We start from the raw sequence: 22,886 nt of genomic DNA on the forward strand, positions 1-22,886 counted from the left end.
CCCATCCCAGTTTCTAAAGTACACTGACTACATCCTTACAGGATGTCCTGGATAACAAAAAATGGTCTGCTGAGACAGTGGTCCTCTTCTCAGAGCCATGTTCAAGCATCATCCAGCATTTTCATTGCTGCAGCAGCTGTAGCGGAGTCATCCCACAGCACAGGAAAGCGCCCTCTGCCACAGAGCCCCACAGAGCACAGGCAATGGAGGGATGCAGGACACACAACAAGGGCTGGTGCTGCAAAGGGGAGGATTGAGGAGCACAACCAGAAACAAGAATGCAGATTCTGGGAAGGCACAGTGACAGGAAGTGTGCAGACCATGTCACGAAAACCCACAAGCCAGACCCTGCAAAAGATGGCAATGAGGAAACTAAAGGAAGAGCCAACTGGGCCACCTTCTATCTCATGCCTGGAGCCATAAAACACTTTTTTGTCTCTAGACACACATTATGGTGACAGTCTAATGACCACGAGCAGTAACACAGGCCTTGAGAGATACATAGATATATCTATCTCTACATCTTTCTATCTATCTATCTATCTATCTATCTATCTATCTATCTATCTATCTATATTTAGAAAAACAAAGAGTTTGCTGAGGTATGGAGGTCTTGTACATGTAGGTTCAGTGTGGGACGTAAACAGGAACAGAAAAATGTCACAACCATCCTGCTTACTGCATACTGAAAGTGTCTCTCTCCCCCCGTCTCACCTTCTCTCTCTCTTCCACCCTCACCCTCTCTCTCAGGCACACAATAGTATGTGTCATGCAGGAGCTCACTGGTTGATATAAATTGAATCCTGTGATTTGCCAAGCCCTGGGCTTGGTTCAGCAGAAATAAAACAGACATGGTGGCATCTTCCTTCATGGACCTGACATTGATGAGAGAGGGTAGTAGGCAGGAATTAGGTAGGTAACTGAACAGGTGCACACAGAATCATACGTGAAAACTAGAAGGGACCTCAGAAACCATCTAAACCAGAGCTTTTCAAACATTTTATGAATAACAGCAAACTACCCTTTTCTAAAGATTAAACCTTACAAAGAATCACAACATATTAAAAGTGATTTTAACACCCACAACCGTTAAGGCAGAGAAGTGGTGACAGGAGGGGGAAGAGGAAAGCTGCTGGCCTTTGCAGAATCCCATTTGTTCAGCCCCCCATTTGCTTCCTGATTACCCCCAAACCTCTGAGGGGCCCTTCCTGACCAGACATCACCACACACAATCTGAAAATCAATGATCTAGTTGTCCAAATCTTCACTTTTACAAATGAAGACATTAATGCTCGAGGATTTTAAGTGGTTTGACTAAAATCCTACAATGGTTAGAAGAATATGGACTCGGATATAAATCATGTAAATTCCAATTCACTGTTTGCTCCACTTATTAATTCAATTTCAACAAATTGCAAAAATTTGAAATGTGTAATAGTTGCCTATCTTTTGTTATATCCAACGTTAGAAGACTGGTCTGAAAAAAATAAAATAAAATCAGGACTTTGGAAAACACAGCACTTTGTGGTTATAGGGGCACATGTCACAAGTGCCATTGCTGGATCCTGTCCAGAACTTTACTTTTAGTTCAGAAATTGCAATCTGTCTATTTAGTTGTTTTGTTTTTATCTTAATAGTTGGATGAATAAGTTTTAATATACTTAAATCTGTTATTTCCAATTTAAAAAAGACGCTAAGCTTCTATAGGGACACATTTAGATGTCCACATCTAAACTGGGCAACTCTGGAGGCTGTCCCTATGGAATTAAGAACATGCCCTTTACTGACAAGGATCACCTCCCTTGTTGCATTTGAAATGAGTAACATATGTGAAAAAAACTGCATTTCATAAGGGAATTTAAATATTTTACAAGAACAAGAAAAAGGTTCAGAAGCATCATAAATTGTAGATGCTTACAAAAACACTGAGGGCCCCAGCACTATAGCTCTTATTAAATACACACTCAGGACAAACAGGGGCAACACCTGTGAGTGACAGGGTTCCTACCTGAGGAGGCTACACAAGTCATATTGGTTAGGATGGCAAGGAACCATGGATATACTGGGAGAAAACTCATGAGGGTTGAAAGCTCATATGACTCAGGATGTTGGAGACCAGGCTTGGCAGCAAAAACAGGAAATATGTTCTTCATCTGGCAAGAAGAGGCTGCATATATTTGAAATCACTGGTTCGATGCAGTGAAAAACTGTCCAGATTTAGACGGAGAATCGGGACGGGGAGGAGGTACAGCAATCTTCCCCCTACGTTTTGCTTTACATGTTACATTAGGGCAGCAATATTCACTTTCCCAAACATTATATGCAATGGGCAAAAATTATATAACTTTGCTTTAATCTCCTCAGAATATGATTTTTATTTAAAACTCTTCTTCCCTACCACAATTTTCCTTAGGTATGGGTGAGAAGCGGTCTACCCAAAATGTAAATTGCAAATAATTTATGATCCACTTAAATTATCTCTGGTCTTTGCTTTAACTTCAAGTGGTGGTGTCTCCAAATTTTCTTACAATGATTAGATGGGAAAGGTCACAGCTGAAGTTAAAAAACTACAATGTAAATTAGTAGTTATGAAAAATACAAGCTAATCAACACTTTTTACTGTTAGAACTCCTAAGTCCTTTCTCTTCTAAGTAGACTAGTTTTTTCTCATTTTTAAATTGAAAGGTTATATTTATACCATAAATGTTGGATAACTTCCTTAAACATATATTTGTACATATTTATAAATGTTAATTTCTTTTCTCAATATACTATGGAAAACACATTGCTCATTCATATTAACCTTTGACTTTCAATTACCTTGGCTTATAATATTTTGCAATTTGGAAATACACACACACACTCAAACGTATCTTGCTAGCTCAGTTCAAGGAAAGCAAGATTAATTCATAAAAAACAAAACATTTTCAAAATCATATATTACATATAGTCATTGGAGACATCACACAGACGTACTATACAGCAGTGGTTTTCAAACATGTTGGTCTCAGGATACCTTTAATAAAATCATTAAATCTCAAAAACATTATGTGGATTATACAGAGGGTGCCAAAAAATGTATATACATTTTAAGAAAGGAAAAAAAAACTATTAAAATTGTAAGAATATATACTAAAAATAAAGGATGAATACAAGTCACGTGTGACTTCTGCAATTACAAGAGGTGCTCAAAGTGGTTACCATCAGCGTCCAGATAGTTCTGATTACAGTGAACTATACTGCTTGAGCAACATTGACCAAAGTGTCCACTTGTATACATTTTTTGGCACCCTCTGTATTTATTAATATTTACTGAATTAATCCTGAAACTTTAAAATTAACTACTTCATAAAAAACTAATTTCATGTTAACAGAAATTATATTACTACAAAAAATAACTGTACTTTCCAAAAACAATTAGTGACAACAATGGCACTGTTTTATATGGTAGCAAATCGCGTTACTACCTAGGTAAAAAGACAGATTCTTCTACCTGCTTTGCATTCAATTAATCTATTGCACTATCACATGACATGTTGCCTCTAGAAAACCCACGATAAACTTGTGAGAGAATGAGAATAAAAAGGTAAGTAACATCTTATTATTATTATAATGAAAACAGTTTAGACTTCATAGATCCCTGTGAAGGATACTGGGAACCCCCAAGGTTCCCTGGAGCACACTCCAAGAACTGCTGTTTTACAGAGCTGTTTGTCATTGTTTTCTTTTAGACATTAAACACTTACATGTTTCCATGCCTTCATCATCATCATCTACTGTGGGTTTATCATAAGACTTATCAATGGCAGCTCTGAAGCTCTCATTGCATCCCCTTCCTCTGATTATCCGTGGTCGTGGGCGATGGAAAGGAATGTCCCCATTCAAAGTCACCTCAGCGACTGCTGTCTGCAGACTCTCTAACGAACTTGACTTCTTCAGACCCAGGGAAGGTCCCACATCTCTGCTGGGGGAACCTTGGAGGTTTTACAAAAACAAAATGTTAGTTACAATTAGTGGTTCAAATTATGTTCCTGAACACCTACGAATTGTGGAAAACATCAGAGACATAAACAAATGATTCATTCAATGAGGAGTTCTAAAATGTGGATGGAAAAGGTATAAAAAGTCAATAAAGTAATAGTGACTAATTTTTATTTTTCCCAAACATATATTAAATTTTGTCTATTTTCTCTACTTTCACTAGGAAAACTTCTAAGTTACTAGTTTCCATTTTTAGCTCAACAGAGGAAATTTTTGCCAAATCATTCGCTCCAAATTATGTAAATAATCTAAAAGAACCAGAATACCCAAAAGCTCACTTGAAGAGCAGAAATGATAAGAAGGCTAAGGTAAGCAACCAAGAGTATCTTCTTAACTGAAATCAGTTTGACAGTTTAAAATTATTGACAACAGCAGTTAAAGTTTCATATCAATGAGCTTCATCAAGTTTCTTCCTTGTTATAGTGCAGATTCACACAACTCGTAAGTAAAGAGAACACAAAAGACTACATGTCACCAATACTATTAGGGCACCCTGACACCAGACAGAAATCTAATTCTAGGCAACATTAACATTCTAGGGAAAGCTTTGTACAGAAACAAATTACATATGGGCTCTCTCTAGAGAGAAGTAAAGGAGTAGAAACTAAATAGAGTTGATATGAGGACTTACACCTCCAGGCCTGGGAATAGTGTCTGCTTGAGAAACAAGTGATGAACAGAAGGAAGAAGGCTTACCAATTATCAAAAACATTTCAGTAAGATCGCAGGGGAGAATTCAGGGAATAGAAAATTGGACTCTATTTCTTGAGGATCTCAGGCAGGAAAGCCTAAGATAATACCACTAGCACCAAGCTTTAGAGGGCAATTCAAACAGATTTATTTAACCAAGTAAGGCAGTCTCATCTACTACTGCCTGACCTGGGACTCAAAGGTAGACAAATTTAGTCTCTAGATGACTGAAATACCAGCTTCACAGTACCACTTGGACAATCCAGGGTAGAGCACTAGTTCTTCACTTACACTGTTAAAAAGACAGGTGCAAAAAAATGAGAGGGTAGGAGAGACTACATAAATTATCTCTATGTGGGGGTCATTGGCCCACATATCGATCAATAATTAAGGAGTAGCTTTGGCATATTATCACCTAGAAGACCCATAGTTATGACTATGGCTAAGTGTGAAACAATAAAAATTAAATTGAGAAAGCCAAAAGAAAAATTACCTTTTTAAGATTTATTTACATTACATCTTTCACTTAATTATCACAGTGGGGTAGCAGTTTTAAGTTAGAATAAATACGTTAAAAATGTAACAGGCAGAAAAGCAGACAGATGATTCTAATGAAGAAATAATTTTCCATAAATTATTATGCTTGGGAGAAAAAGATAATTTATTTAACTTTCTCAATGCAGTTGTGTATATATTTGATTATTTTATGATAAAAAAATCATATAAACTGTATCTCTCTAGGATGATCAATCTTACTTTTTCTCTTGATAGCGCTATAACTTTTGACAAGTTCATGTTTTAAATAGCCGTTAGAGTCATGTCATAGGAAGGAAAATGAATTTTGTTCCAAAGAATTGAATTAAAAGTAAGAAATCTAGGAACTAAAGATCATCCCTGGGCACAGACATCTACCTTTATATGTCGTAGAATTAACTGGGAAGATTTTCTTCTGAATATATAATCTCTATCAGTTTTCATAACTTACTAGCTGCATTTGTGTTCCATAAACATTTATAAGACAAATACGTGCTGCTTTCTTAGGTTCACAAAGGACGTGTATGTATATGTGTATGTATGTGTGTACATTTATTTGATCTATCTATTATGAATAAAGATTTCATGCGTCCAGTAAAAATTATCATAAAAACATCACTGATGTATATTAATCTTTTCTTTATGAAAAATTAGCTGAGATTTGGCTTAACGTACTCAGAGAATGAAAACCTTTAATAATTTCAAAAATAGCATCACTATTAAAATAAATACATACATATATACATGTATGTAAGTTTATATGTATACATAAGTGTACAAGTGTATATAAATATATGTAGTTATTAAAATACATAAGCACGCTAATCTGGGAAGAAAAACGATGAAAGTATAACTAAGTAAGCAATAGATATTTTGTAAGTGTAATTCAGAGTTTACCAATTATTTTTTCTAAATTCGTAATTCTGTAGAATAACATTTTGGCAAAATATTGATAAGTATCAATGATGGGTATTAGGTATATGGGAAGTCATTGGGTATATAAACTATCATCTCTATATATGGTTGAAAATTTTCATAATAAAATGTTATACAAAAAGTCAACATCTACAATTTGTGAATCTGTAACAGGGATCAGCATACCATGGGCTAAATATGAAAAATTCTTTTGGAACACAACCATGCCGATTTGTTTATATATACTGTGTTTCCCCAAAAATAAGACCTAGCCGGACAATCAGCTCTAAGGCGTCTTTTGGAGCAAAAATTAATATAAGACCAGTCTTATATTATTATATTATATATTATATTATATTATACCCGGTATTATATTACATTGTATTGTATCATACACATATTGTATCATTATATTAATTATATTACCCAGTCTTTATATCATTATATTAATTATATTATATTACCCGGTCTTATAGTAAAATAAGACCGAGTCTTACATTAATTTTTGCTCCAAAAGATGCATTAGAGCTGACTGCCCGGCTAGGTCTTATTTTCAGAGAAACACAGTATTCTATGGCTGGTTTCAAACTACATCAGAATTAAGTAACTTACAGAGACTGGTCGCCAAGGCCGATGTAAATATTTACTATCTGGTCTTTTACAGAAAGTTTTCTGACTCTTGATTTGGAGCATGGCTATCATACATTTAAGTACTACACTTGTCAAAAAAAAAACTTAAACAAAGGTTTTATTAAGTAATATATTAAGATTTCTGCATAAGGGTTACTGAGATCCTAATACTAAAAACTCAACATTTACTAGCAATGAAACTTGAAAATTTGTTTCTCGATTAAAGTATAGCAAAAGATTAACTTTATTTACACACAAAAATGTCAATGTCTTTTAATTTTAAAATGACATTTTAAAGCTCTTATATAAATCTTTTAAGTCATTAGGATATTTTGTTTATTTCTTATATTCAAGGATTAAACCATTACAAACCCAATTCTGTTTTATTCCCGTTTTCTCTTTCTTTCAGAAAGTAGTTACCCCAAAATACTACATAACATCCCTAAACCCAGGAATACAAGGGAAATCATAATCAGACTATTTTACCCAAGGTCTATTTGTCTACTCCTACTGGCTACTAACCCTCTCACTGAGAAAAAAAAAAAAAAAGATGGCTTTGCAAGGGCAAAAGGAAATGGAATTCTAATTTCATTATGAAAGGCTTATGGCTAGACAGATGATCTGTGCTCCAATGCCACTATGACTCTACCCAAAACCTTGGGACCAAATTGTAGAATCATAATTATTTTGACAATTCAAATAAATGAAGAAAGAAAAAATAACAGGAAATTTAGCATCTATGTAATAAATTTTTGTCCCAAGCTTCTCCCATTTAATTTGGTAGATCAAATTGCACATAGTGCAAAGAAAAAAAAATGCTCTTTATACCTAGAATCTAATATGATAAAACATCATGTAAACACATGATTCAATTAGATTATAAAATTTGCCTTCTCACCATAAAAGTTATGTAATGTTTTAATTTAAAATCTGGATATCCATATTATTTTTTTAATCACATAAATTGTTCTTTTCCTTTTAGTAATAATGAGTCGGTTGAATTAAATACCTTCCTTAGTTTACCTAATTGGCATAGTGTATAAATTCATGTTCTTTAACCTCAGCAGTTCCATTTGGCTTTTATGAACATTAACGTGGACACTGGTTACTTCTTTAAAAATACTGACCACTAATAACTCCAAAATCTAATAACTAGTTTACATATGTGAACTATCAAAAAATGTTTTTCTTTAGCTCTATTTCAAAATTTCAATGAAGTTTATGTTTGATGAGAGAAATAACTACTTAGTAAGGGCTGAGACTACAGTTAATTGCCTTGTACTACGGTTAATCCTATGACTGATTGGCTATAATTTTTACAATATATCTGTTACTCTACAGAATGTGGAAATTTCAACCATGTCCACAATAATCTTTACATATGTATGTGGGATACAAATTTTTCAAGCAGGATAAAACGAATTTCTACCACAGGTTAAAAGGGTGAATTGAAGTTAATTAGTGGTAGCAGTGTAACTAATACATCATCCTGGATCCAGAATAATTAAAACACTATTCCAACCTAATAATAATAAATTATCAATGCTCAATTGTACAGAGTACATTCCTTTAATTACACATAAAAACTTTCCTTTCATTATTTTCATAAACTTATATAATAAGTAAAATAGACTATAATGCAAACCCCAGTTCAATGTAATCCATTGTTTCTTTGGAATGATTTAGGCATTCCTAAACCTTTAAAACAGGTTCACAGAGTTATGATAAGGAGTCATTTATATTGTACAGTCTAATTCAGTGTTAGGTAACTATGAGCTAATTCTTGCATTCAAAAAAACTAAGGTTTTCTGAGTGACTAATGATAGCAATTACTGGACATTGTCCTTCAGTGAAAAATATTTACATTTGTGCTATTACGATTCAAATCAAAGTCACCACTTGGAGAATCTTTTTTGGGATGTTAATCTAGGCATCAAATAAATTAAGTTAAAAACAAGAGTCTATCCAAGGGATCATGTTTTCAGAATTTTGATATTTTTTTCAATTGTGACAAAACATTCCTACACAAATACAATTAAGAAAATCTAGATTGTTTAAGCATGTTTGAAGCACTAAATTATATTTCGATTTAGATGTACTACACTGATAAATTTCTTCTAACAGAAAACTTTTTCTTTTCTTGTACAATTTGATTTCCTACAATGAAAACATCCGTGCAAGACTGGAATATTTATGTGTACAAGCATTATGACTGGCAGCTCTATAATTATGATAAGCTCCTTGGACCACAGTTTCTATGGCAACAGTCTAACGGTCCATTCTTACCTGCTTTCTGGTCATCCACTGTACTGAGTTTAGTCTCGTCAGCTACTGTTAAAAGGTAAATGTATAATGGTTAGCCCAGTTAGTCCCACAGCCCAACATGCTTTAACCATTCCCAGATCTCTTCAGTTATGTGATAATTCTTAATAGTTCATGCAAATAATATGAAACATCAAGCAAACATTCGTAATCAAAAAAGGAGGAGGGAAGCAGTGTCTCCATGCAATATGCCAGTCATTTCATTTCACAGACACGTGTGTTATTTATTTGTTAGCATATCATAATTAGGCAAGGCAATGCATCGCCAAATTTTTATTTTATGCATGTAATAAATTAATGCTTTTAGTCTTGAAAGTACAGCCACCAGAGAACAACATAAATAAATTATAGTTGATTAACAAAGGTTTTCAAAATCATTCAATCAGTTTATAGATTTGATTGTTTCACTTTTTTGTTTGTTTGTTTGTTTGTTTGGTGTATTTGGATTTAAAAAGAGACACTACCTGATTGGTGTTTGATTGAACAACTATGGTTACTTTCCTACTCTCATTTGCTTCAAATACTTTCTATAATAAATATTTTTTTAAAGTATTACTTCCATTCAATGCCTTAGTTACCAACATATAAGAATTTCTATTAAATAAACCTTAACAAACAGCAATGAAAGAAAGATATCATGAAGTAACCAAATTCTAGACATGGATTGAGATAATGATTTTACTCCAAAACTTTTTCTTTTAGTTTAAGAATGCCACAACCAACCAAATATTATTTCAATGAAATTGGTTTTAAATAGCCAGTGTTAAACATTTCATTGTTTCAAGTAGATACATGAATATAGCATGATATGAACATGTGTTTGTTTCTTTTCTTAGCAGAAAACATATATATTAACATATTCCACATTATATAAACATGCTGCTTATGAGAAATATGGTTATCTCAAACTCAGAGAAAAACTAATTTTTGCCAATTGCCACATTTCACATTTATTTTCTCTTGCTCAAAGTAAACAGACATGTGTTTGGGACCATCAATTTTAATCTGAAAGCATCTAAATCTTATTTAGATAAAGATTCATGGAGATTGTACTCACTACCTAAATCCATGCTTTTTGATTTTCGTGTTTTAACGAAATCCAATTGACTGGCATCTGAAAATTGCTTTGTGCGTTTTTCTGACATACTCTGGCGTCCAAATCCTTCTCGTTGAAAAGCAAGAACTGGATCAACATCAGGACTCAAAGAGCTGGTGTGAAGAGAGAGATAAACATAAAAATATTTACTAAAAATACAAGACATCCAATTTAGGGAAGTTCATATATACATGTGTGGATGAACGTGTGGATAGCCTCAGAAATACTTAAACTAAATAATGCAAATATAATTAATTAAGAAAAACTGGCTGTACACATGAAGTGATGGGAAAATACAATATTTACATTTAGTAATTCTTTCTCCATGTGAGTTCTCTATTTCCCTCTCACAGTTTCTTTATTCTATTTGACAACATTTCATTATTTCTAAGTGATAATCAAAAATAAGCCTTATATATTTCAGACATTGGAATGATTGAATGCTTGAGGAAAACTTTCATATATTAATAAAAATATCAGCAGCAAATAAGTGACTCTATGACTTGAAATCCAATAGAAGTTTTAAAATGGATATGTTCTAGTTTTCTTATACACCCTTTATTTTGCGTTTCGGGAAAGAATAATCCACCTTTACAACAGGTAGTTTCATAAAGATTTAGGTTCTCTCTAATATTAATCAATGAAAAGACGAACTCAACACATCTTTATTACAACCTATTCTGTCTACGGTATGGTGCTGGGTACCAAAGTCAAAAGAATAACTAGGAAAAGATCTCTGTTCTCTACAAATTCCTAGGAAAAACACCAAACCAGAAGTGTATAACAGAAGCTGTGGATGCAGAGATGACAGAATGAATAGTTTTAAGGGAGTCAGGAAAAGTATGACTGAGACAAGATGACATTTGATTTGGGGACACCAACAGTAACTCAAGTAGAGAGGATGAAGCATATGGCAATTCACTGGTATCAGGATACAGCTGGAAGTGTTTTCCCAACAGAAATGGCAGGGGATGACACAAAATCATGCCTATTTGTAAAATCCTCTGAACAATTTAAAAAGCACTACCAGATGTTCTGAGCACATCCATACAATGAAAATTATTTTTCTCTGTGCTAGGCACATTGAGAAAATAAATAGCTCTCCTCTATCCTCACCGTGCCACCTTACCTATCTGGCCAGATAGGAGAACGTCCCTCCACAGCTAACTAAAACTACTAGAATGTGAGGGAGCCACTTCCACTATCCTGTTTCCCCGAAAATAAGACCTAGCTGGACAATCAGCTCTAATGCGACTTTTGGAGCAAAAATTAATGTAAGACTCAATATTATATTATATTATATTATATTATATTATATTATATTATATTATATTATATTATATTATATTATACTATAATTAGACGGGGTCTTATATTATAGTAAAATAAGACCAGATCTTATATTAAGTTTTGCTCCAGAAACACATTAGAGCCGATGGTTTGGCTAGGTCTTATTTTCGGGGAAACACGGTATGTCAGCTGAGTTTATGACAGCCTTCCTTGTGCTTCTGATAGAAGCAAGCTTCTCAAATGCTTTACAGCTTTATGAGAATTACCTTTCATATTGGGAAAAGGACAGTGATCTGGTTTGGATATACATCAGAAGTTTAGCTGCAAATTACTGTGCATAAAATGATAAATGGTTCTCACAGAATAGCTAAACCAAAAATGGTGAAAAGGAAAACATCAAGGAAAATGTCTGGACATCAGGTTAAATGACCTAAAATGTACTGAGTCTATATGTCTTAAAATGTTCAATAAGGAGAATATTACCATATTTCCCCGAAAATAAGACCTAGCCAGACAATCAGCTCTACTGCGTCTTTTGGAGCAAAAATTAATGTAAGACCTGGTCTTATTTTACTATAATATAAGAGGGGGATAATATAATATAATAATATAATATAATATAATACCAAGTCTTATATTAATTTTTGCTCCAAAAGATGCATTAGAGCAGATTGTCCGGCTAGTTCTTATTTTCGGGGAAACATGGTAGTTGCCTCATCCATCTTACAAGGCCAATGAGAAAATTCAATGATGTAAGGTTAAAGTCCTTTATAAATTGCAAACCACTATACAAAATAACTTATTACCAAACAATGACTTTCTATCTCAAATTATCAAAGTAATACCAATTATACTAACAGAAATAGGGTCCTTAAAAACTACACAAAGGAACTGAACAATACGTCTCAATCTTTCCCACAAAATACAGAGCAGGGCCCCTGGGATGAGGCAAGGTAGATACCTAGGGCTCAGAATTTAAGTAAGCACTCGCTCTCAGGGTCATGCAAGCTCAGAGTTCACAACTAAGAGTGTGTACCTCCTTATATTTTGAACCCTGGGCACCCAGCTTGCCTCACCTTAGTCCTGGCCCAGGTACTGAAAAAAGATGTATCCACAGGAATGAGTGGGAGTTTAGCCCAAGGCAAGAAAAAAAATTTTTTTCGTAAAACACTATGTATATCCTAATAATTTTGTCTCCATTCTACACTAAATCACTTCATTTTTAACATATCCCATTTTTCCTATAAATATGATGCTCCAGAAAGAAGCAGGGTCATGTTTATCTGAAGCCTTAGGTGCCCCTTCACATACTACTCTGCTAATATACAGTTGATCATTGAACCACACGGGAGTTAGGTGCACTCATCCACCACACAGGTGAAAACCCATGTTTGACTTTTGACTCCCCCCAAATTTAAGTTGTCCCTCAGTATCCATGAGGATTTGGTTCCAGGACCCTCCACGGATACCAAAATCCACGGATGCTCAAGTGCCCTCTAAAACGGCAATAATGCATACAGGCAGCCCTCCATATCTGCAGACTCCCAACTAGAGATGGAAAACAGAACAGGTATTTATGGGAAAAAATCCACATATAAGTGGACCCACACAGTTCAAACCCGTGATGTTCAAGGGTCAACTATACTATGCATGTATGTTTAGCTATAGTAGACGGTTATACATACTCGTATAATTATATATTGCTTATAAATATTTCTTATATATGTATATATGTGTATATATATGCTTATATAGTATTCACATACTACTATGCTTACTATACTATGCGTATAATTTCCAGAGCACACCCCAATTCAAAAGCGCAGTCCTAGAAGTGAAAAATTAAAACCCATTTTAGGAGAAACCCATTAAAAACTATGACCAAATTTGCAATGTTAAACTATAAAAAAATGTATTTTCAATAAGATTAATTCTTTTATATGTTGAAAGTTCATCTCTTCAACCATTCTGCATAAGCATATCGACCCTTTTTTGTATCATGTAGAATATTTTAAAAGTTGAACTCCAATAGGCATCAAATTAGTGAACAGAACGAATTTGAAATACAATTTTAATAGAAATTATTAGTAAAAGTTTTTTAAAACATTTGTACAAATAGTTGTAGCTAATGTTACCTGAAAACCACATATTGTCATACTTTTTAAACTAATTTCACATCCTCTGAAATTAAGTTGTCACTAAAATTAGAATCTGCTGTTTTACTTTTTCCCCTTAAAAACATTGTTAATGTTCCCTAAATCAATTAGTGGATTGAGAAAAGTATATTCTATTAGTTAATGAATTAAAAGTTTAGCCATTTGCCATATTTAGCTTTCCACAACTGTGCAGTGAACTGTAAGCATACACAATTTAAAATGTCAAATGAGCTTGTGAGTTAATAAGAGTCCTAAGACAACCAAATATTCTTAAATCATGACATAATTAATTCTTCCCTATCAATATACCCATGAAACTAATTTCAGACACAATAAACAGTACACTAGAATACTTAAGTTAGACTGCAGGACTGACAGCTGATTGTTGAAAGAATGTAACCATATATCCTGACCCCCAATGTTATTAAAATTCCAGTTATTAATCCTGTCTTATTGCACTTTTGTTTTCATAACATTTTCATCAAGGATTAGGGAGATATTGTCAGGCTGGAAAAGCTTACATTTTCTGATATGATTCAGAACAGCTGAATTCTTGTTTAGATAACCCTCTATTCATATTCCTTTCCTTGCCCGCATTCCCCACACCAAAATCACACAAGTCCTCACCATTTTATGAATCCCCTTAGGGAAATTAATGCCACAAGCTACCCCTGCTAGTTATTTATTTATTGTCACCAATACGGCCCTTTATAAGGCCCCAAACAGATCTATTCCTCTGGCCACCTTCATAATTTCTCATCATAGAGGAGATTCAAAGGCTTTGGTCCCTTAGATGAATATTGCAAATATCTAATCCTTGCTTTCTCCATTGTTGCTTTCACTTTCCAAAAGGGATATAAACTGCAGCAGTAAATACAAAGGCATCTGCGGATTTCCAATGGGACTTTACACTGTAGCTTCCCCATTTAAGTTGAAACACACACACACACAAAAATGCGTTCACAGATAAGCTATTATCATGCAGGCTTGAGTGTAGCTCTATTTTTAAATCCTGTGTTTTCAATAAGAGAATTAAAAAAGAAAAGAAAAAAATGATAGAGATTGACTTTTCAAGGGTCCAACCAGCAGGTGAGATTGTTCTAAGAGAACCTCTGCAGAATTGACAGATAAATGTGCTGCATTTTTGTGTGCTTGTGGACAGGGTGGGAGAAAAGGAGTGGCGGAGTGGTTTACTTTGTTAAGATTGTCACTAAAATGTTAACACAAATAAATGCCAGTCTCCTGGACTCCTATCTAATAATTGATGGTGACACAAGTCGGGGAAAGAATAAGAAACAGAAATGGGTAAGTGGTGAAGAAACAATGCTACAACATTTAAATGTCATTTTGCTAATGTATTCATAAAAGACCCCAGGAAAAGGGCAATAAGAAAATTCTGGTATAATGCTTTACAAGGTTTGTGTTGTCACTACAACCTTACAATGTCATTGCTAGGAGGCACTTTCCTATTGCTTATTGATTTATACAATTACTGGGCATGCAAATGAAGATGCACATTCATGGGCCACATATTGGCTCAACAATATCAAAAGCTCTCTTTTATTTTGAAAGATACAGGAGAAAAAAGTAGCAATTAGATTACCCCCCCAAAGTCACAATGCTAAAAGCAAGTACAAAGCATTTTCAAAAGAATAGTTACAGCACTCTTAAAAAACGAAACACCTTCCTATTCCCAGAACATATCAACTATTAATTTGGCCAGTCACCTAATTGTAACAAACTGAGTCACCTTAGGGGTTTGCTTAGAATTTACTCAATAGAAAAACAACTTATCAAATTAACACAGATATAAAATAATGAACAGTGAAACTTAACAAATGAATAGGGTTTCGTGGTTAGTAGTAGTTTTGTTGTTGTTTTGGCTAAATCATTAAGTACATCCCTGGAAAGTCTACAGCAATTGGGCAAATTTATGAGGTTGAAGGGAATCTTTTATAAAAGAGTGATAATTAAGAGTTTTAAAACCATCAAAAAAGAACACTGCTATAAAAAAAAAAAAAAAAAACGAGGTTTTCAGGGTAGGCTGATTAATTATGCTCAGTGATAGAGCATTTAAACATGAAATAAGGTGTGACTGCCATTCACTAATGTCTTCCAACACTGTAGTGTGATCTTACCAATCTGCTGAATCGCTGACTGCGGCCTTAGCCCAGGGGCCAGTGTCCGTTGTCACGAATCCCACATCATCATGCGAGCTGGAAGATGACTGGTCGGAGAGATGCGGAGGAAGCACTGGTAACCTGTCATCTTCAATAATGACAGTGTCATCTTGGGGCATATTCACTGTGGGGGACAGCTGGTATTTACCTGCCCGGTGGAAAAATAAAGAAAAGAAATTCTAGACTCGTGCTCCGTCTTAGGTTTATTAATAGTAATACTTTGCTACATCAGAAAAAGTCTGAATTTCCAAACATGTGCTCAACCTGGTAGAACAAAACAGAATTAAGCAAATTTATTTTTCATAAATGACTATCAAATGGAGACCTCAAGTCTATTCTTTCCTCTGCCACTAGAGTTATGTAGCCCTGGGCAGAGTATTCAATTTCTCTGGGTTTAAAGCCAGAGATGATCTCCAGAATGTCTTCTAATAGGAAAATGCTAGTTTCTGAGTTGTGAATGTCCCTTGAAAAATTTTACCAGGAAATGTGGAGGGAAGCCCTGCAAACTTACATCAATCATTCACTCATTCATTCACATAGCAGGTATGTAAGAAAGACTTAATCACTGCCCCTAAACAGCTCACACCCTAGAGAAGGAGATGGACATATCCAAAGTGATCATTGATTGACTCTGTGAGTGATGTGCCGAAAGTACTATGGCATTCATTAGTGCTGGCATTGCCTAGGTAGCTAGACACAGAGGAATCTGGGAATCTTAACAAAAGTTAAAATCAGAGTTGGATTTTGAATGATGAATAGGTCTTTTCTGCTAGAAGAAATGATGCCATTGATTTGAGACATCGCAGCACCATCATTAAATGCATGATGGAGAAATGCCCATGGCGCGTTCAGGTGACATTTCAAAGACAAATATGTGCAGAACCAAGGCCTTGGAGGAAGATGGCAGAGCAAAGATTAGAATCTGTAGGCAGCCCCGAGGTTTTCAGGTCAAGACAGGGGAGCCTGTAAATTTTGATTTCTTCAGTTAGCACATAGTGTTCTGGATAAGGAAAGACCCAGAACTGTCTACACTGATCAGTTTCTTCCAGGAATATCTGGTCAGGTTCACAGATCAACATGACAGGCATTTACATTTCTTGAGACAAAATTAAGATTCAAGGCTCTAAATCCTTAAAAGATAAATAAAGCTGGGGTCCAAATGATGCCATCTTCCTTCCCCAAATGCCTATAGTTCTTCTGGCTTCCTCCCCAAAACTTGTGCCATACTTCTTCTGAGCAGTAACTGTGGACAAAACGTTTGTGCACATGAATACCTTGGGGGAGACCACACTCACAGATTATGAAGGCCCATTCGCCTGGCTTTCCCAACAAAGCCAGGTGAATTGACAATTTTTACCTTGGGCTTTCATAACAAAAGGCCCTTCATTTATTTGGTTCCTACCCAAATAAAAAGGATTGCTGCACTTAACCAATATAGCCACCATTTTACACAGGGCGCACGTTTCCCATATTATAAGTTATTTTTTATATAGCACAACAGCAATGTATAGAAAAGTTTATTAAACATTTTGGCATCAGTCGTAGACCTAGTTTTTAAAGCAAACATTCATAAGAAGGTATAACTGATAAATTTTGTTTTAACATTATTTTGGAAAATTTGGAACGGCATTTGTAAGCTTCAAGGATTTTAAAATATATATATTATTCTAGACATTTCAACAATGGAGCAAAAAATAAGTTGATATATATCTTTTCAGGAAAACCCACAAGAGTAAACTTGCTATAAATTTCAAATGCATTCATTATTTAGTATCAGCTACTCTATTATAGAAACACTACATGTTCACTGAAACCTCTACTCAGCATTTTACCAAGAAAACACTCTATTTTGATTTTAAATGCATCCATTTTGATAAACTGAAAACTAGCAACTTTTTATGAATGCTCATGATAAAAACGTAAATCAAATTTTATACTTAATCATTCCCCTTTCCTGAATTCAAGTACATGTATTCCTACTAGAGGTTTAGGATATTAGTACAGAGAGACAGAAATCTGTTCAATAAAATGTCATTCATAAATAAGGTCAGACATTCTAGCACTATTACTCAAAAAAATATTTCCTTCTCAAGACACACTTTTTCCCCCCCAAAGTGCACAAAATGACAAAACCAGAATTCTCCCTGACAGCTCACCACCGACAAGGCACACATCACAGCATTAAATGCCAATTCCTCACACAGGCAAAATTTATTAGATAGAAATATTATGGTGCAATTATACCACACCACTTCTTAACACAAAACTAAAACTCTTGGGTTTACACAGCATATTTTGAGAAATAACCTAATAAGCAATATGGAGCATTGAATGGTTCTTTGTACGACAATCCTTTTTTATAATATGTTGTTTTGAGTAGAGACATTGTACCTTAAGTGATACAAAATTTTATATATAAATAAATGGAAAGAAATGTCCCTAATAGTAGGATAACAATTTAGTGTTTTTTCTCTCACCCATGATTTGAGAATTTGTATTTTCCATGCTTGCTAGGAATACAGCTTTGCAATCTGGCTTCAGAAATACGTTGGGGGTAATGGCTGACTAAATTACCTGACTACATATGGTACTAAACTCCACCTAGTCAATACCTTTTAATTATGTTTGCTGGTACTTGGCACATCATAAATGTGAAACCTACAAAGGGTGGCTTGAGAAGCCTTTGATCAGTTTTTCAATGGATAAATATTCCGTTTTCCTCAACTAGTTAACCAACAATAACAACAATTAAACCAGTCAATATCTTTTAGAGGAGTGAAACAATGAGATTCAGAATGACTGTTCACTAGACATTTATTCATTGGTACATTTACATAGAAGATAATGCCACGCGTGACACTAAAAACAGATAAAATGAGGACAAATCTTCCAGTGATTGGACTCACAATAAAAACATTAATGTTCCATATTTCTATGTTGGCTTTCTAACAAGATGAATATGAACATAATTATCTTTTTTAAACTCACCACAAATGTATGAATATAATAGCTGCTGAGATTAAATTCTAAAATGGATACACAGATTGCAATTTTGCTTTGAAACATAAAATTTCTTCAGATTAAAATGTGGGGAAAAAATGCAAGGTTCCACACTCCTAATGTCAACTTGTGATTTTATGAAGTGAACATGTTGAAGTGCCTAGTATGATTATTATTAGTAGTATTAGTATTAGTATTAGTATTAAGACAGTTCAACAATTTGTGAAATATTTTTAAGGCTTTTAAAAGAAAGAAATCTTATGCAGGCTCACTACAGATTTCTTTTTGATGAATGTCCAGGATGACTCTTAAAATCCACATAGTGGAAGAGTCCACCAATATGGATGACATTTGGAGACATCTTGCCTGTGGTCACAAATCTGGCTGACTCCACCAAAAGCTAAAGTGGTGGACCAAGTATGAGTAACATGGGACTCATCACTCACAAAAACATACACTGTAATGTTGGTTCAGAAGCACAGAAACTCTGAGGTTTCAGACTTATCACTTCATTTCTTTGGTCCATAGCTCCCCTGATCAGAAGGTAAGTGGGTTGGAAAACATCATTTCTGAGGTGGTTTTCAAAGATTAACTCCTTTGATTTTTAGATCACAGTGGTTGCCAGAATGAAATAGATTCTGGAGACTGTCTAATGCCTTTTACTTCAAGATGTATATACTTATAATTGAGGTTAATAAAGAATGAATGCCATACATTGTGTGATCTCAGTATTCCCCAGAGAGGGCTATTTTTAGAAATAGGAAATAAAACCAAAATAAAAATCATCATGTGACCTTGAAACTTTTTCCTTTATCTGTTAAGTGGAAAAGTGTGGCTGATGATATGTGACCTCCTTCCAACTCTAACATCTCTTGCATTTTTTTATAAACTTGTTAGAAGCTTCTCTCCTGGGACATGTAGATTTAAATCAGAAAGCCTCAAAGCTCCTTTTGGTCTAGAGTCCTACATGAAAAATACTCTATGTGAAAATTCACCGTTTGCACAGAATGAATCATTTCTTAATGTAATCCAATGGAATTTCTGTACAAATATCTATCTGAATCACAGCAGACGATGAAGTAAATGCCACCACCTCTACTAGTGTTTACAAAGGAGTTATTCTAAATGTATGGAAGATAACCATTAACCAAACAAGATCTGTCTGAGAAATTTCCATGTACCCAGGTACTATGCAAACCAATAAATACTATTACTATTACATTAGGTTAATAGAAATTCAGTACTCTAATATCTTATATATGGTACCCTGTTTAGGTATTTTGTTGCAAGGTAACATCTTTTGCAGGATTTCTAACTTCAAGTGGGAACTGACTTAAACAGTATTTGTTTGTTAGGGCCAATGATATTGGAATAGAAACTGACAAAGACTGAAGAATTTGAAAATTTTCAAAACTCAAGATAAATCAAATTATGTGTATGCATTTCTCAGGGTAAAATTATATGGTATCCCCTAGTTTTCAGTACATTAAAAAAAATTAAAAAAAAAAAAGTCTTAAGAAAATATCATCATTCAACATCTATTTGGCCTACCATCCAGGGTAAAGAGACTGTCATCTCCCAGCCCAAAAGGGTGTGTACAGTACATCACAAAGCACAGAACTGGGAGGGAAGTTACTGCCCTGAGTGAAGCATCTGGAGTTATAAAAGTCCATTACACCTCTAGCAGAGGGAAGGGAAAACAATATCAACTAAAATGTAAACTTGAACAGACTAATGAAGCTATAGCTAACAAATTCTAGGGCAACAGGCTATAAAAAAGAAATGAAGGAATCCTCAACCCATATATACATCACACTAAATGAATTTTAGGGGGTATTTGTTTTTTGTTTTGTTTTTTTTTTAGTTTTAGTTTTTCGCCTTCCTCTGAAGCTTCAGGGATTGGAGGCAGGACGCAGGTTACAGGAACTGGTGGACCAATGGTCTGATTCAGTATGGCAAGTCCTATGTTCCTATAATAAAGGGGAAATTACAGCACATCACTTTGTATGCACACACATCCAGGGACACATGTACTCTCTCTTTCAAGGGGTCTGAATTTTCATCAATAAAAAATTGTTTAAAACAGATAAAGTTTTATATCCAAAACAAGAAAGTATGGAAAATCGAATAGCAGTGAAGAGAGTAATCATTAATAAGCAAAGATTAATGTGATATATTATGTGACATGCCTGTCACTTCATAGGACGGTATCTTTACCATCCTTCTCCTACTTTCACTTATGTCAAGGAGGCAAATGGAAAAATGTTGACAAAATAAAACTACAGTTGGCATGTCTAAATTCTATGTGTGACAAAACAGGAAGTTGAGAATTTAGCAATTTTTTCCAAACTACAAAGCTAGAGGGGTTAGAGGAATAACAGAAAATTCTAGCAGTCATGTTTATGTATTTTTCCTACCATGCCCAGTAGAAAGTTCTTTGAAGATAGAAATTGTTCCTATTCATCTTTGTATCTACAGCAAACGTATAAATACAATGTATTGCCAATAGCAGGCTTTCCATAAACATCCACTGATGAACGAAATAAATTCTTCCTCTAATGGAGCTTATAATGGAAACTTGAATAGTATTAAACCTATACTAAATGTACTCAAAATGGAGTAAAATTTAGAGTTTTACTTTCTACTAGAGCTTTACAAAACAAAACAAAACAGCAATAAAAGTGTTTTATGTCAGATGTTCTTTTAATCAGAACAGCTTCTTGTGTTTTAAATTAGAAAACTCCCAAGCTAATCCCAAGATGAGTAACTCAGTACATCCAACAGTCCTGTGGCTAAGCAAGTGTTTATTAACTGGATCTGTGAGTAGAAAGCTGCACTGCTGCCTAGAAGTCCTAGTGACCTCATTACCCCTGGGGGCCATGCAGACAGCATGGCGTTGAATCCAAACAAAGAGTGCAAAAAACTCGTTTCAAGATTTTAAAATGGAGGCTTTGAAAAAGCAGAGATTGTGTTAAAAAATGGCACCATCCTATTAAGTGCAAAACAAATAAATGTGACTATCTCATCTACACGTATGTATGTACATTCACATTTTTCCTGTTTCCAAACAGTGCTACAGTTACTAAGATGTAACATCGGAATCCTTTTTGTCATAAACCACTACATTTTGATTGTTTAAAAAAACACAGATTCACTTATTATCTCAAAGAAGCTGAGAATATCTTGATCACAAGGAATATTTCCATGGGATCCTTTTTTTTCTTCCCACGTTATAGCATCTAAAACTCACTTAACAAAATCAATGTATTGATTTACTCTTTATATTAACACTTCCTGAATGATTATACGGAACCTGATCTTTTTCCTCTTGGAAACCTGGGCCTCTTTTACATTAATATTACATTAACAACCTCTCCATGAACCAGTTTAAACATAAAAATAAGATGTGATAAACAGTTTTACCTGACTCACCCATTATCCTACTGAGTGCAGCATTTCTTGTGGGTGATTCATCGAGCCCCTCAATCCCACTGTAGAGGGAATGGGAAATTCTTCGTTCTCTGTCATCCAACACCGTTTCAATGGGCAGCTCAGGTCCAGAGGGGCTCCCAGGTGACTTCAGCTATAGAGAAAGGGGGGCAAGCCAAAGTCAGAACTGGAGGCCCATTAGCAGCATGGGGGGATTATAACAACTTGCTCAAGGCCTGCATCCAACTGGGTACCAAATGAACTAGAACTTTTCACCCTGTACCAAAATAATTTGTGATGACAGCTCTGCCTAATGACCAACTTTCTGTGCCACTTTACACTGTGCCTCCCATGAAGTTCTGTCAGATTTCCACCATTGGAGGAAAAAATATGTATATTAAAAGCTTCTTCGTTTTTTTTTTTTAGATTTATCTTGGTTATTTTTTCAATTTGACTGTTAGTATCTGTTGAAGTCAATTTAAGTTATGGTTTAATTCAGAATTCTTCATGAGATGCTGCCCTGCATAGGCATGCTTTATCAGAATGGAAACTGGGACTTAACTGTACTTTCATATCTACAGTATGGAAGTACATGACAATTAC

At 34.6% G+C, this 22,886-nt stretch overlaps 1 protein-coding gene across 27 annotated transcripts in view; it reads right to left on the bottom strand.

The window, feature by feature from the left end:
* The window catches only part of PARD3 (par-3 family cell polarity regulator), a 610,024-nt gene that overhangs the window by 197,756 nt on the left and 389,382 nt on the right, over positions 1-22,886 (bottom strand). For 6 of the 27 annotated variants that reach the window (XM_081059088.1, XM_081059079.1, XM_081059100.1 and 3 more), the window contains 5 exons: positions 22,278-22,437; positions 15,813-16,002; positions 10,190-10,341; positions 9,097-9,141; positions 3,747-3,974 (listed from right to left, as the gene is read on the bottom strand). In XM_081059088.1, coding sequence (XP_080915214.1) covers positions 3,747-3,974; positions 9,097-9,141; positions 10,190-10,341; positions 15,813-16,002; positions 22,278-22,437 — 775 coding nt within the window. Of the gene's footprint in view, positions 1-3,746; positions 3,975-9,096; positions 9,142-10,189; positions 10,342-15,812; positions 16,003-18,651; positions 20,825-22,277; positions 22,438-22,886 lie in introns of those variants that run through there. The other 21 variants (XM_081059103.1, XM_081059084.1, XM_081059098.1 and 18 more) reach the window with 8 other exon arrangements.

Source organism: Rhinolophus hipposideros (genome assembly GCF_964194185.1).
Source record: "Rhinolophus hipposideros genome assembly, chromosome: 1".
Taxonomy (NCBI): Eukaryota; Metazoa; Chordata; class Mammalia; order Chiroptera; family Rhinolophidae; genus Rhinolophus; species Rhinolophus hipposideros.